The sequence below is a fragment of the Microcebus murinus genome, chromosome 2 (assembly GCF_040939455.1).
Source record: "Microcebus murinus isolate Inina chromosome 2, M.murinus_Inina_mat1.0, whole genome shotgun sequence".
Lineage (NCBI taxonomy): Eukaryota > Metazoa > Chordata > Mammalia > Primates > Cheirogaleidae > Microcebus > Microcebus murinus.
The window spans coordinates 19,863,771-19,875,775 of NC_134105.1; the positions used below are offsets into that span (position 1 = coordinate 19,863,771).

Consider the following 12,005-nt stretch of genomic DNA (forward strand, 5'->3'; position numbering starts at 1 on the left):
GTCATTTAAAATCGCTAACAGCAGTGTTCCTAGTATCTGCTAGTGCCTGTACTCACTTACCTCTGTGGGCATATGAGAACATAATTAAATGAAACTTAAATCTTAAGCACTCAAAAAAATATATATTTTTTTTTTTGAGATGAGTCTCACAGTGTTGCCTAGGCTAGAGTGCCATGGCATCAGCCTAGCTCACAGCAACCTCAAACTCCTGGGCTCAGGCGATCCTCCTGCCTCAGACTCCCAAGTAGCTGGGGACTGCAGGCATGTGCCACCATGCCCAGCTAATTTTTTAATGTATTTTTAGTTGGCCAATTAATTTCTATTTTTAGTAGAAATGGGATCTCGCTTTTGCTCAGGCTGGTTTCCAACTCCTGACCTTGAGCGATCCACTCGCCTCGGCCTCCCAGAGAGCTAGGATTACAGGTGTGAGCCACCACAGCTGGCAAGCACTCAGTTTTAATCTTCCCATCACAAGTATGGAAATGGACCACATTGTGTATCTATATAACCTTCATGACCATTTGCTGAAGGTTGTAAAAGTTGCTGCTAATTACAAGCAGCAGGAATAAGGAAGAGTACAAATGGTTCTGGATAATGCACAATGCACGCTGACAGGTTATAAAATCGAGTGGGAAGGTTTTAGTTTACCCTACTCATTTTATACATAAACTACAAAGTTACCTCACTTCAGTGGCAGAGCTAGAATTAGTGCCCAGACAGGTTTTTGGCTAATTCAAAGTCATTTATGGCAAGAGTTCTTTTACTTGGGTCAGGAGCCTATAAAGTGTTGAGGAAGGGAGCAGAGTGGACTTGGGCAAGAGCTTCAGTGTGTAAGTTCCAAAAACCAGTACTGATTTAAGACAACTTATGAGTCACCTGGAAAGTTTAAAAAACATTGATACCTAGGGTCTACTTACAGAATTAATAAATTAAATATTATTTAGTAAGCACCTTAGTTATTTCTTACAGAGTTAGAAATGATTGAAGAAAAGTTTCTCCATTTGTACAAATTATCATCTGAGAGTTCTTTCATTGAGATTATTGTCTTCCCTCACCTACTGAATGAGCAGTAGATGAGACCGTAGAATCTGCATTTTATCAGCTCTACAGGTGATTCTCTTGCATTCTAAAGTTTGAGAACTCCTAGACTGTGTACGTCACTAGTGTCTTGTCTCCCTGTATGCCTCTCCACTTTCCCATTTCAAAGTCCTTATGCTTATTTTTCCTGCATGTTTGGTTTCTAAAGTTTCTTTGTACTGTAGTGTCTTTCCTATCCCCCTACCCATAGAAAGTATATTCTCTTAACCTACTAGTCTTGTCTTCATCATTAGAAACAATATTATAATTCACATGTGTCTGGTAAGCCTGGCTGTACTTTTGTTCAATACTGTAGCTTGCTTTAAGGCTGAAAAAGTTTTTGGAGTAGTGCTCCATTTTTTTTTTTTTTTTTTATCAGTTATAGTATTATGACTCTCTAGTAAATTCATTTTACTTTTTGGCCATTAAAATATGGCAGTGTCTTTGGCTTAATATCCTACATATGTAACTTCATGTTATAATCTTGTTAGTGTTCCTTGTGTCTTCTTTCTTGTGAGCATATTACTTTTTAAGGAAATTGTTTGATAATTTTTTTTTTCCCTTTTCTTTTTTTTTTTTTTTTTGAGACAGAGTCTCACTTTGTTGCCCAGGCTAGAGTCAGTGCCGTGGCGTCAGCGTAGCTTACAGCAACCTCAAACTCCTGGGATAAGCGATCCTCCTGTCTCAGCCTCCCAAGTAGCTGGGACTACAGACATGCACCACCATGCCTGGCTCATTTTATATATATATATATATATTAGTTGGCCAATTTCTTTCTGTTTATAGTAGAGGCAGGGGTCTCGCTGTTGCTCAGGCTGGTTTCAAACTCCTGACCTCAAGCAATCCGCCCGTCTCAGCCTCCCAGAGTGCTAGGATTACAGGCGTGAGCCACCGCTCCCAGCCTGTTTGATAATTTTAAGCTAGAAGATTTGGTCGCCACTAGCTAGCTATCCTGAAGTTGCCCAAATGGGGATGTTAAAGGTATTTTTAAAAGGTGATCGGTTTTTTGGTTGTGGGAAGGGATTCTATTCTGTTAAAGCACATTACATCCGATGTCTCATTTTTTCCCCCATGAGATAGTCATATATATATATATTAGTATAATATTAAGAGTATGAATTGGGGATATTGTGATCTTGTTACCATATCATATGTATACTAGTGGAAAGGCCTGGGCTCTGGAGGAAGACTTGGTTTCATATTTGCCACTGTCACCGTTGAACATGTAAATTCTCTGAGCTCAAATATCTTCTTTTTTGTAAAGACAAGTCTCACTCTGTTGCTTGGGCTAGAGTGCAGTGGTGTCAGCCTAGCTTACAGCAACCTCAAACTCCTGGGCTCAAGCAGTCCTCTCCCTCAGCCTCCCAGGTAGCTGGGACTACAGGGGCACACCACTACACCTGGCTAATTTTTCTAGTTTTTGTAGAGACAGAATCTCACTCTTGTTAAGACTGGTCTTGAGCTCCTGGCCTGAAGCAATCCTCCTGCCTTGTCTTCCCAAAGTGGTAGGTAATCCTAGCACTAGGTGTGAGTCACCATGCCTGGCTCAGCCTATGTATCTTTAAAAATCAGGGAAAATACCTCATTAGGTTGTTAGGATTAAATGTGTATACAGTCATGTGTTGCTTGGGAGTGTAGGGATATGTTCTGAGAAGTGCGTCAGGTGATTTCATTGTGCAAACATAGAGTGTACTTACACAAATCTAGAAGATATGGCTCACTATATACCTAGGCTATGTGGTATAGCGTATTGCTCATAGGTTAAAGACCACTCAGTAGTATACTGAATACTGTAGGCAATTGTAACAAAATGGTAAATATTTGTGTCTAAACACAGAGAAGTTACAAGAAGGTACAGTAAAAAAATATGGTATAAAAGATAAAAAAGGGGTCGGATGCAGTGGCTCACGCCTGTAATCCTAGCACTCTGGGAGGCGGAGGTGGGCAGATTGCTCGAGGTCAGGAGTTTGAAACCAGCATGAGCAAAAGCGAGACCTTGTCTCTACTATAAATAGAAATAAATTAATTGACCGACTAATATATATAGAAAAAATTGAGCCTAGGAGTTTGAGGTTCCCATGAGCTAGGCTGACACCACGGCATTCATTCTAGCCTAGACGACAAAGCGAGACTCTGTCTCAAAAAAAAAAGATAAAAAATTGTATACCTGTATTGGGCACTTATGAATGCAAGGACTGAAAATTAATTGCTCTGGATGAGTGAGTGGTGAGCAAATGTGAAGGCCAAGTATGTTAATGTACTCATCTGTAGGCTTTATAAACACTGTACACTTAGGTTCCACTAAATTAATGAAAACTTTTCTTTCTTCAATAATTAACTATAGTTTACTGTAACTACTTTATAAACCTTTACATTTTTAAAAACTTTTTGACTCATGTTAAAACACACACATAAGCTATACAAAAATATTTCCTTTACATCCTTATTCTATAAGCTTTTTTATATTTAATTTTTTTTTTTTTTTTTTTTTTTTGAGACAGAGTCTCACTCTATTGCCCAGGTGTTAGAGTGCTGTGGCATCATCATAGCTCACAGCAACCTCAAATTCCTGGACTCAAGGGATCCTCCTGCCTCAGCCTCCCAAGGAGCTAGGACTACAGGCGTGAGCCATGCCTGGCTTAATATTTTTTTACACTTTTTAAACTTTTTTTAAAAACTAAATCACAAACACACATAAGCTTAGACCTGCACAGCGGTCAGGATCATCAGTATCACTGTCTTCATCTCCGCATCTTGTCCTATTGGAAGGTCTTCAGGGACAGTAACTTACATGGAGCTGTCATCTCCTATAACAGTGCTTTCTTCTGGAATACTTCCTGAAGGACCTGCCTGAGGCTGTTTTACAAATAACTTTTTTTAAAAAAAGTATCAGAAATATATTTTAAAATAACAAAAGTATAATAAACACATAAACCAGTAACATAGTTATTATTATCAAGTATTATGTATGGTACATAATTTTATGTGCTGTACTTTTATGACTGGCAGTGCAGTATGTTTGTTTGCACCAGCATCACCACAAACAAATGAATAATGTGTTGTGCTATGTTGTTATGACGGCTATATCACCAGGTGATAAGAATTTTTCAGGTCCATTATAATCCTGACAGGACCACCCTTATATATGTGGTCATTGACTAAAATGCCATTATGCAGAGCATGATTATATAAATGAGGTGTTTGTACACAGGGCTTTTATGAACGATTGTTATTCATAATTTCAAGTGTACATACTCCCACACCCCTTGTTTGGATCAGTCATAAAGTCCAATAACTTTTGGTGTGGTACTTAATCGTGCTACTGGATTTCCCTTGTGGGATCTGATCCTTGGACTAGACTGAAAGGACATAAGAGTGAAAGCAGGAAGATCAGTTAAAGAGTGTGGCAATGTTCCAGCGAGAGATGTCAGTAGCTTGTACTAGAGTGGTATGGAGGTACTGAGGATGGTTAGATTGGAAATTTTTTAAAAGAGGAGTTGGACAAAATATTTATTAGGTAAGTGGGAAGTGTATTCTAATGATTACTTCATTCTCTCTGAATTTACCTGTTAAATGCAGAATATCCTTGCTGGGGGTTGGTTTGACAAATGTTAAAAAACATTTGCCTAATTGTATTCTAATATAATTGTAATTACCAGCTCAAATCAATATTTCCAAAGTGTTTTGAGAAATTGGTTTCGTTGGGAAATTAGTTTCAGTTCAAATGTTATTTCTTAGTGTAGAGCCAAGGAATGATTTTGAGAATAGTCAAGCCTGGCAAACCATTTCACTTGGTTTGGAACTAGTGTTTCCGAATTTTTCTTTCAGTTACACCAAAATTTTTTTTTTTTTTTTTTTTTGAGACAGAGTCTCGCTTTGTTGCCCAGGCTAGAGTGAGTGCCCTGGCGTCAGCCTAGCTCACAGCAACCTCAAACTCCTGGGCTCGAGTGATTCTTCTGCCTCAGCCTCCCGGGTAGCTGGGACTACAGGCATGTGCCACCATGCCCGGCTAATTTTTTATATATATATCAGTTGGCCAATTAATTTCTTTCTATTTATAGTAGAGACGGGGTCTCGCTCTTGCTCAGTCTGGTTTTGAACTCCTGACCTTGAGCAATCCGCCCGCCTCAGCCTCCCAAGAGCTAGGATTACAGGCGTGAGCCACAGCGCCCGGCCCAAAAAATTTTAATTTATTTATCTTGCTTTTTGTTCTCATCTGAGAAATGACTGGTTAGATTTATTATTCTGGCCCTTTTGCAAAATGTATATAGGCATCAGGCTACTTTTTTTTTTTTTTTTTTTTTTTTTTTGAGACAGAGTCTCACTTTGTTGGCCATAGAGTGAGTGCTGTGGCATCAGCCTAGCTCACAGCAACCTCAGTCTCCTGGGCTCAAGTGATACTACTGCCTCAGCCTCCCTAGTAGCTGGGACTACAGGCATGCGCCACCATGCCTGGCTAATTTTTTGTATATATATTTTTAGTTGATCTCTCTCTCTCTCTCTCCCTCTCTCCCTCTCTCCCTCTCTCCCTCTCTCCCTCTCTCCCTCTCCCTCTCCCTCTCCCCCTCTCTCTCTCTCTCTCTCTCTCCCTCTCTCCCTCTCTCCCTCTCTCCCTCTCTCTCTCTCTCCCCCCCCCTCTCTCCTCTCTTTCCTCTCTCTCCCTCTCTCTCCCTCCCTCCTGCCTCAGCCTCCCTAGTAGCTGGGACTATAGGCATGCGCCACCATGCCTGGCTAATTTTTTGTATATATATTTTTAGTTGGTCAATTAATCAATCTCTCTCACTCTGTCACTCTCTCACTCTCAGAAACGGGGTCTCTGGTTGGTTTTGAGCTTCTGACCTCGAGCAATCCTCCTGCTTCAGCCTCCCAGAGTGCTACGATTACAGGCGTGCGCCACCATGCCTGGCTACATCAGGCTACTAATTAACAGTCTTAGGAAAGAATTAGAGGGTTGGAAAGATAATTAATGCATTTATTTCATCCTTGTGCTACTACTTCAGCTCCCAGAAATTCAGTCCAATTACAGTGTCCATTCTGCACCTAGAAAAGCTCAAGAGGGAAGGAGAAGATAGAAGATAGTTTTAATAAAATATAATTTAACTTGGAAAGTTGATTAAAAAATATTTTGTTCCTTTGCCTATGGGAGTCAGAATATTATATGTAATTCAGCCTATCTACCATTAGACTCATTTAACTCTAATTGACAGCATTGCAGACTATAAAGATTGAGTCTATAAATCATATAAAGCAATGAAAGTGATTTTGGTATAATCATCACAGTTTTTTCATGTTAGCCTATCTAAGCATTCTGTGTTATCAGCCAGGGAAACTGAATTTTGTGTTCTTTTCTATCAAGGCCCATGGGGGTATAGGAAAAATCAGTTGGGCTATATAGATTTAATTGGAGGGGGTATAAACATTTATCAGATTTTAAAGTTAATGAAATTCTATTCAACAAATATGAATATGCTTCAGTTTATGGCTCACTTAAAAGTGGAGGGAAGGAATGATAGGACAATGCAGTAGTACATAGGAAGGATAATATGCTAAATAGAGGAATGCCAAGTAGGCAGATTTACTGAATGTATGGGCGAAGGGTCTGAAGTGGAGTGGGTGGATAGAGTTGTGGACATTACTTCTAGTTGGTTAAGTCACAGATCAGATGTTGAGGGCTAGAAATGTCTTCTAGTTCATTCTTAGTTAATATCTTTTTTTTTTTTTTTTTAAAGAGGTAGGGGGTCTCACTGTGTTGCCTGGGCTAGAGTATAGTGGCTATTCCACAGGCATGGTCATAGTGCATTATTGCCTCGAACTCCTTAGATCCTATTGCCTCAGCCTCCCATGTAGCTGAGACTGCCAGTGCAATGCCACCTTGTCTGGCTTAAATTTATCCTTTTTTTTTTTTTTTTGGAGACAGAGTCTTGCTTTGTTGCCTAGGCTAGAGTGAGTGGCGTGGCGTCAGCCTAGCTCACAGCAACCTCAAACTCCTGGGCTCAAGCAATCCTCCTGCCTCAGCCTCCCGAGTAGCTGGGACTACAGTCATGTGCCACCATGCCCGGCTAATTTTTTCTATATATATTAGTTGGCCAATTAATTTCTTTCTATTTATAGTAGAGACGGGGTCTCGCTCTTGCTCAGGCTGGTTTCAAACTTCTGACCTCGAGCAATCCACCTGCCTTGGCCTCCCAGAGTGCTAGGATTGTAGGCGTGAGCCACCACGCCCGGCCCTTAAATTTATCTTTATTTAAAGATTAGGATAACTGTCCTAGTGGAAATTTTGTGACAGGTACTTTCTCTGCTGTTTTTCTCTATTTGCTTATTACCTACTTTAGACCTAGGAATGCATCTTCTCTTACTCTTCTTAGCTTTGGGGCTGATTTCTGTTTAACTGTGGCCTTATAATTAATTTTGTATTTAAGCTTTAGGATCTTATGTTTACCTCTTTGTACCCATGGACAGCCATTCCATGACAGGAGCTTAAGCTGGACTGGTCACTCCAGCCTGCTCCCACCATAGGTCTCACTGTGACATTTCTCAAGACTACAGATTTTCAGCTGCCTTGTATATGGCTCTAGGAGCACTAGGTTAGAGGAATGGCAGACAGAGTCCTTCACATGACAGCATCATAGGGAAAACCAACTTTTACCACACCACTTCCACTGCTACAGTGAGTCAGTAGCATCTTCATATATAAAAGCTGTTGTATCCAACTGAACACAAACATATGTTGTACCTGTGGCAATTCTGACTGGGATTTGGACCCATTGGATGTCCATGTTTGCTTTTATGTGCTCTTCTCCCTTTATTGTACATCCATCATATGTCTCTTTTTTCCTGCTTGCTTTTTCCTCATTAAATTTTGCCCGGGTTAGATTTGGTTGATCAGAAATGTAAATAAATACAGCAGACCTACCTACAAATGAAGCTCTTTGATCACGAATTGTCAAAGCACTTAGTGGAATTATTTCCAGTGGTAATAGGAAATAGTCACAAAAGTGAAGGAACTACTGTAAGAGAAGTCTTTTATAGAAACTTAAAAAGTTTGCATGTCAAAAAGTGGTTAAAAATAATGGTCATTGGCTGATCATGATGGCTCACGCCTATAATCCTAGCACTTTGGGAGGCTGAGGCAGGAGGATTGTTTGAAGCTAGGAGTTTGAGATTAGCCTGAGCATGAGCCAGACCCCATCGCCCTACCCCCCAAAAAGAAAAAAAAACTATCCAGGCATGGTAGGGCACGCCTATACTCCTGGCTATTGGGGAGGCTGAGGCAGGAGGATTGCTTGAGCTTATTAGGAGTCTGAGGTTGCGGTGAGCTATGTTGATGCCACTATGCTCTAGCCCAGGTGACAGAGTGAGACCTTGTCTCAAAAAAAAAAAAAAAATACAAAAGAAACCCTTGGATTGGAACCTTCTGTCTTTTTCATTCCAAAAGATTTATGAAAGCTGTCCAGTAGACTTTTAAAAATAAAATAATAAACATAACTTTTTTTTGCAGAGGGATTACATGATAACTCATCTCCGATAATTTTTATTATTTTGAAATACTTTCAGCTTTTCACCCAGATTTACCAATGTAATGTCTTGCTACATTGTCTCTATCATCCTTTTTGGGAATGTGTATGTAATAGGTTTTTTTGGAATCATTTGAGAGTAAAGGTGCAGACATCATGTCCTTTCTCCTAAATATTTTGGTGTGTAGTTCCCAAGAACAAAGATGTGCACTTACATAACCACAGTGCATTTATCGAAATCAAGAAATTTAACATTGACACAATACTGTTAACCACAGATATTCAGACTTTACCAGTTGTATTAACGTCCCTAACAGCAATTCTTTGTAGTCCAGTTCCAGTCAGAGTAACATTTGGTTTCATGTCTCCTCAGTCTTTGATGTTGTCTTTCTCAGTGCATCATACTAGGAGAGATACAAGCTGTCTGTTTATACCATTATTGGTAATGTTAACTTTGCTCACTTGTGTAAGGTGTTGTCCACCAGATTCTCCTTGTAAAGTTACTATTTTTTCCTTTTAATATGTAGGAAAATTGTTTGAGACTATATAAAATCTTATCTCTCATTGAAGTTTTACCCTTTTGTTTTAGCATTTATTGATAATTCTTGCCTGATTCAGATACTACTATGATAGTTGTTTATGTATCATTAATGTCATGTAATGCTCAAGTGACAGATTTGGCCAGTGGGCGGACACCTTCAAGAACAATCCTACTATTATTAGCTTTTTTGAGACAGAGTCTCTGTTGCCCAGGCTAGATGGTATTATCATAGTCCACTGCAGCTTTGAACTGTTGGCCTCAAGCTGTCCTCTGGCCCCGGCCATCTAGCGTGCTGAGATTATAGGTATGAGCCACTGTCCCTGGCCTACACTTTTGTTTAATGAAAAAAAAATTTTTTTAATTTAGTGTTTAATATCTTGTGAATCGTTGACAGTTATTTTACTGGTTTCAAATTTATCAAGATGGTTTGATCTGAATGCTTAAGTATCCTTATAATCTCTAAGGAGATTGGTGTTATCTTTATTATTTGTAAATATATAAGCTTTTGTATATGCATCAAAACTGTATTTGGAAATAGAACAATTTAGATTGAATTGTATCCATATGGTGCTTTCTTGATGTTGATTGCAGATTAAGGCAGCTAATACCATTTGTAATTTGCATCATTTAAAATAAGCCTCTGTCATATTGATTTACATTAAGACACAGCTTATACTGGTCCTCTTGGTATTATTGTGTAGCTAAGATTCACAAATAGATTTTTGAGGCATAATTAAACACAGGAGTTTATTGGACTTTATAAAGAACTAACTTTGTTTAAAAGATGAGATAATACAGGCCAGGCACAGTGGCTCACACCTCTAATCCCAGCACTTTGGGAGGCTAAGGCAGGAGGATTGCTTGAGGCCAGGAATTTTAGACTGCAGTGAGTTGTGAGTCCTGCCACTGCACTCCAGCCAGGGCGACATAGTGAAACTCTGTCTCAAAAAATAAATGAATAAAGTCAAAGAAAAGTAATTTTGTACTAATTGGGATACTTGAGTGTTTTGGTTTAAAATACGAGAAGTAAAAGCTAGTTTTTATTTGTAGGGAATGTTCTACCTACTACAAATAATTAAATTTCTATTGGGCTAATCTATGAAATTTTAATTCTTAAGCATGTTCAGATAGTTTTAACTAACCATTTCCCTTTTTTCTTTGTAGGAACGTCAAGGTCGTGGGAAATGAAAGGCAGTTCTGCACAGACTGCAGCAACGGTTGCATCTGCATATCCTAAAAGGAAAAATTGACCTTCAAGAGAATTAGGACTTTTTTCTTAATTTCATTGACTTCAGAGACGATTGCAGACTTGCAGTTTAAATATTGGAATTTCACAGAAGACATAGGACTTAACTGGAAAATGAAAAAAAAAAGAAAAAGAAAAAACTAAACAAAAAATTCCTCTAGGTAGTTTAGGTGAAAAATGTCCCTTTTATTTTGGCTTTGGTTGTGATTTCAGAGCATAATGCTTTGTTTTTTTGTCTTTTTACTATGTTTTTCGGATTTTTAAGTCCGTAAGTGCATACAGTTTTCTCTAATTTTTAAACCCTTTCCTCCTCCCATTTTGACATTTGCACTTGGAGAACACTTGAGTTGCAAAGGTTTTGGGCATCCACCCCAGAAAGTGGGAATTTGGTTTTTCCCTTCCGAACTGGAAGAACATTTTTATGAAGAATTTTTGTCTAGGAGAATTTAACAGTGTTACCCCAAGGTTGTGTCTTTAAGGGTGGTTCATTTTCTCTGACCCTTTGTTACTCAAAGTAAAGTACTAGAAGTCCTAAGGAATGTTCTGTTCTTGTACATTATACTGATTAAGTCAGGATTAATTTGATTTCAAAGCTAAGAACAGTGGTTAAAAACTCGTTTACAGAAATGCATTTTGGAAGAGAAAAATATTGTAAAACGTGTAGTGTATGTTTCTTCAGTTTCTTGTTCAGCCAATGAGGAAAGGGCATTGCCTTTCTTTTTACCATTAATCACTTCTCAATAAACGTGAGATCCTGTTGAGCATCACTTCTAGTACCATTTAGTATTATTTGAGTCTGCTATGTTTTATGAAAGATTTGGAGTACAAGGAGTACTGAGAGAGGAGACAGCAACTAATTTTAGAGAATTTGTACTGAGATGGAATAGTTTGGACCTGCTTTGTACCCAGGGCTGGATAACCATGACCTCTGCAAAGCATAGTGGGCTGATATTCTTAATGCTTTATTTCTGGATACTTCTCAGAGAAAGTAGAGTCATTGGTAAAGCATTCATTCAACAAATATTTGTGTTTGTTAGGTCCCAGGCACTGTGCTAAATATAACTCAGTAGAATCTGGCCTGCTATCTTAGGTATGATGGAGGTTAGACAGTATTCCACATGAATGCATGTCCCCAAAAATGAAATATTGGTAGGCTTGGGCCTTTGGGAACCTTATAACTCTAATGGCATTTCATTAATTCTTATTTATTCCCAAAGGTTTAGAGGCTTCTCTGCCTTAAAGATTTTTAGCTCTTAAGATGTTCCAATTCTAGTTCAATATGCGATAACATTTATACTAAGAAAGGGTTCTGGAAATGGATTTTAGTACTGTTGGATAGTTTTGCTCTAAAATGACTTGTTCATTCTGTTCCACATAGCCCAGGCTACTAAAGTCAAGGGTGCCAATAAAAATGAATAAATACAGATTTCAAATTAACATCATTGCTGACACTTCCAGTCATAACTATTCTTTGCCTACCAGAGGCCCAGTACAATATTTCTATTCCTAGATATTTCTATCTGCGAAGCTTTTTAAAATATATTCCTTCCAAACTGGGGAGTCCTCTCTGTCTTCATCAGTTTGAAGATGCTGGATTTCTCAGTAATATTGGGTTATTTTGGGGTTT

At 38.7% G+C, this 12,005-nt stretch overlaps 1 protein-coding gene across 2 annotated transcripts in view; it reads left to right on the forward strand.

Moving 5' to 3' along the window:
* YTHDF2 (YTH N6-methyladenosine RNA binding protein F2) overlaps positions 1-11,145 on the forward strand; it is a 33,646-nt gene extending 22,501 nt beyond the window's left edge. The window contains exon 5 of one of the 2 annotated variants that reach the window (XM_012750549.3): positions 10,295-11,145. In XM_012750549.3, the coding sequence (XP_012606003.2) occupies positions 10,295-10,369 (75 nt within the window). In that variant the 3' untranslated portion in view covers positions 10,370-11,145. The remainder of the gene's footprint in view (positions 1-10,294) is intronic. The other variant, XM_012750550.2, reaches the window with a different exon arrangement.
* The last annotated feature ends 860 nt before the right edge of the window (positions 11,146-12,005 follow it).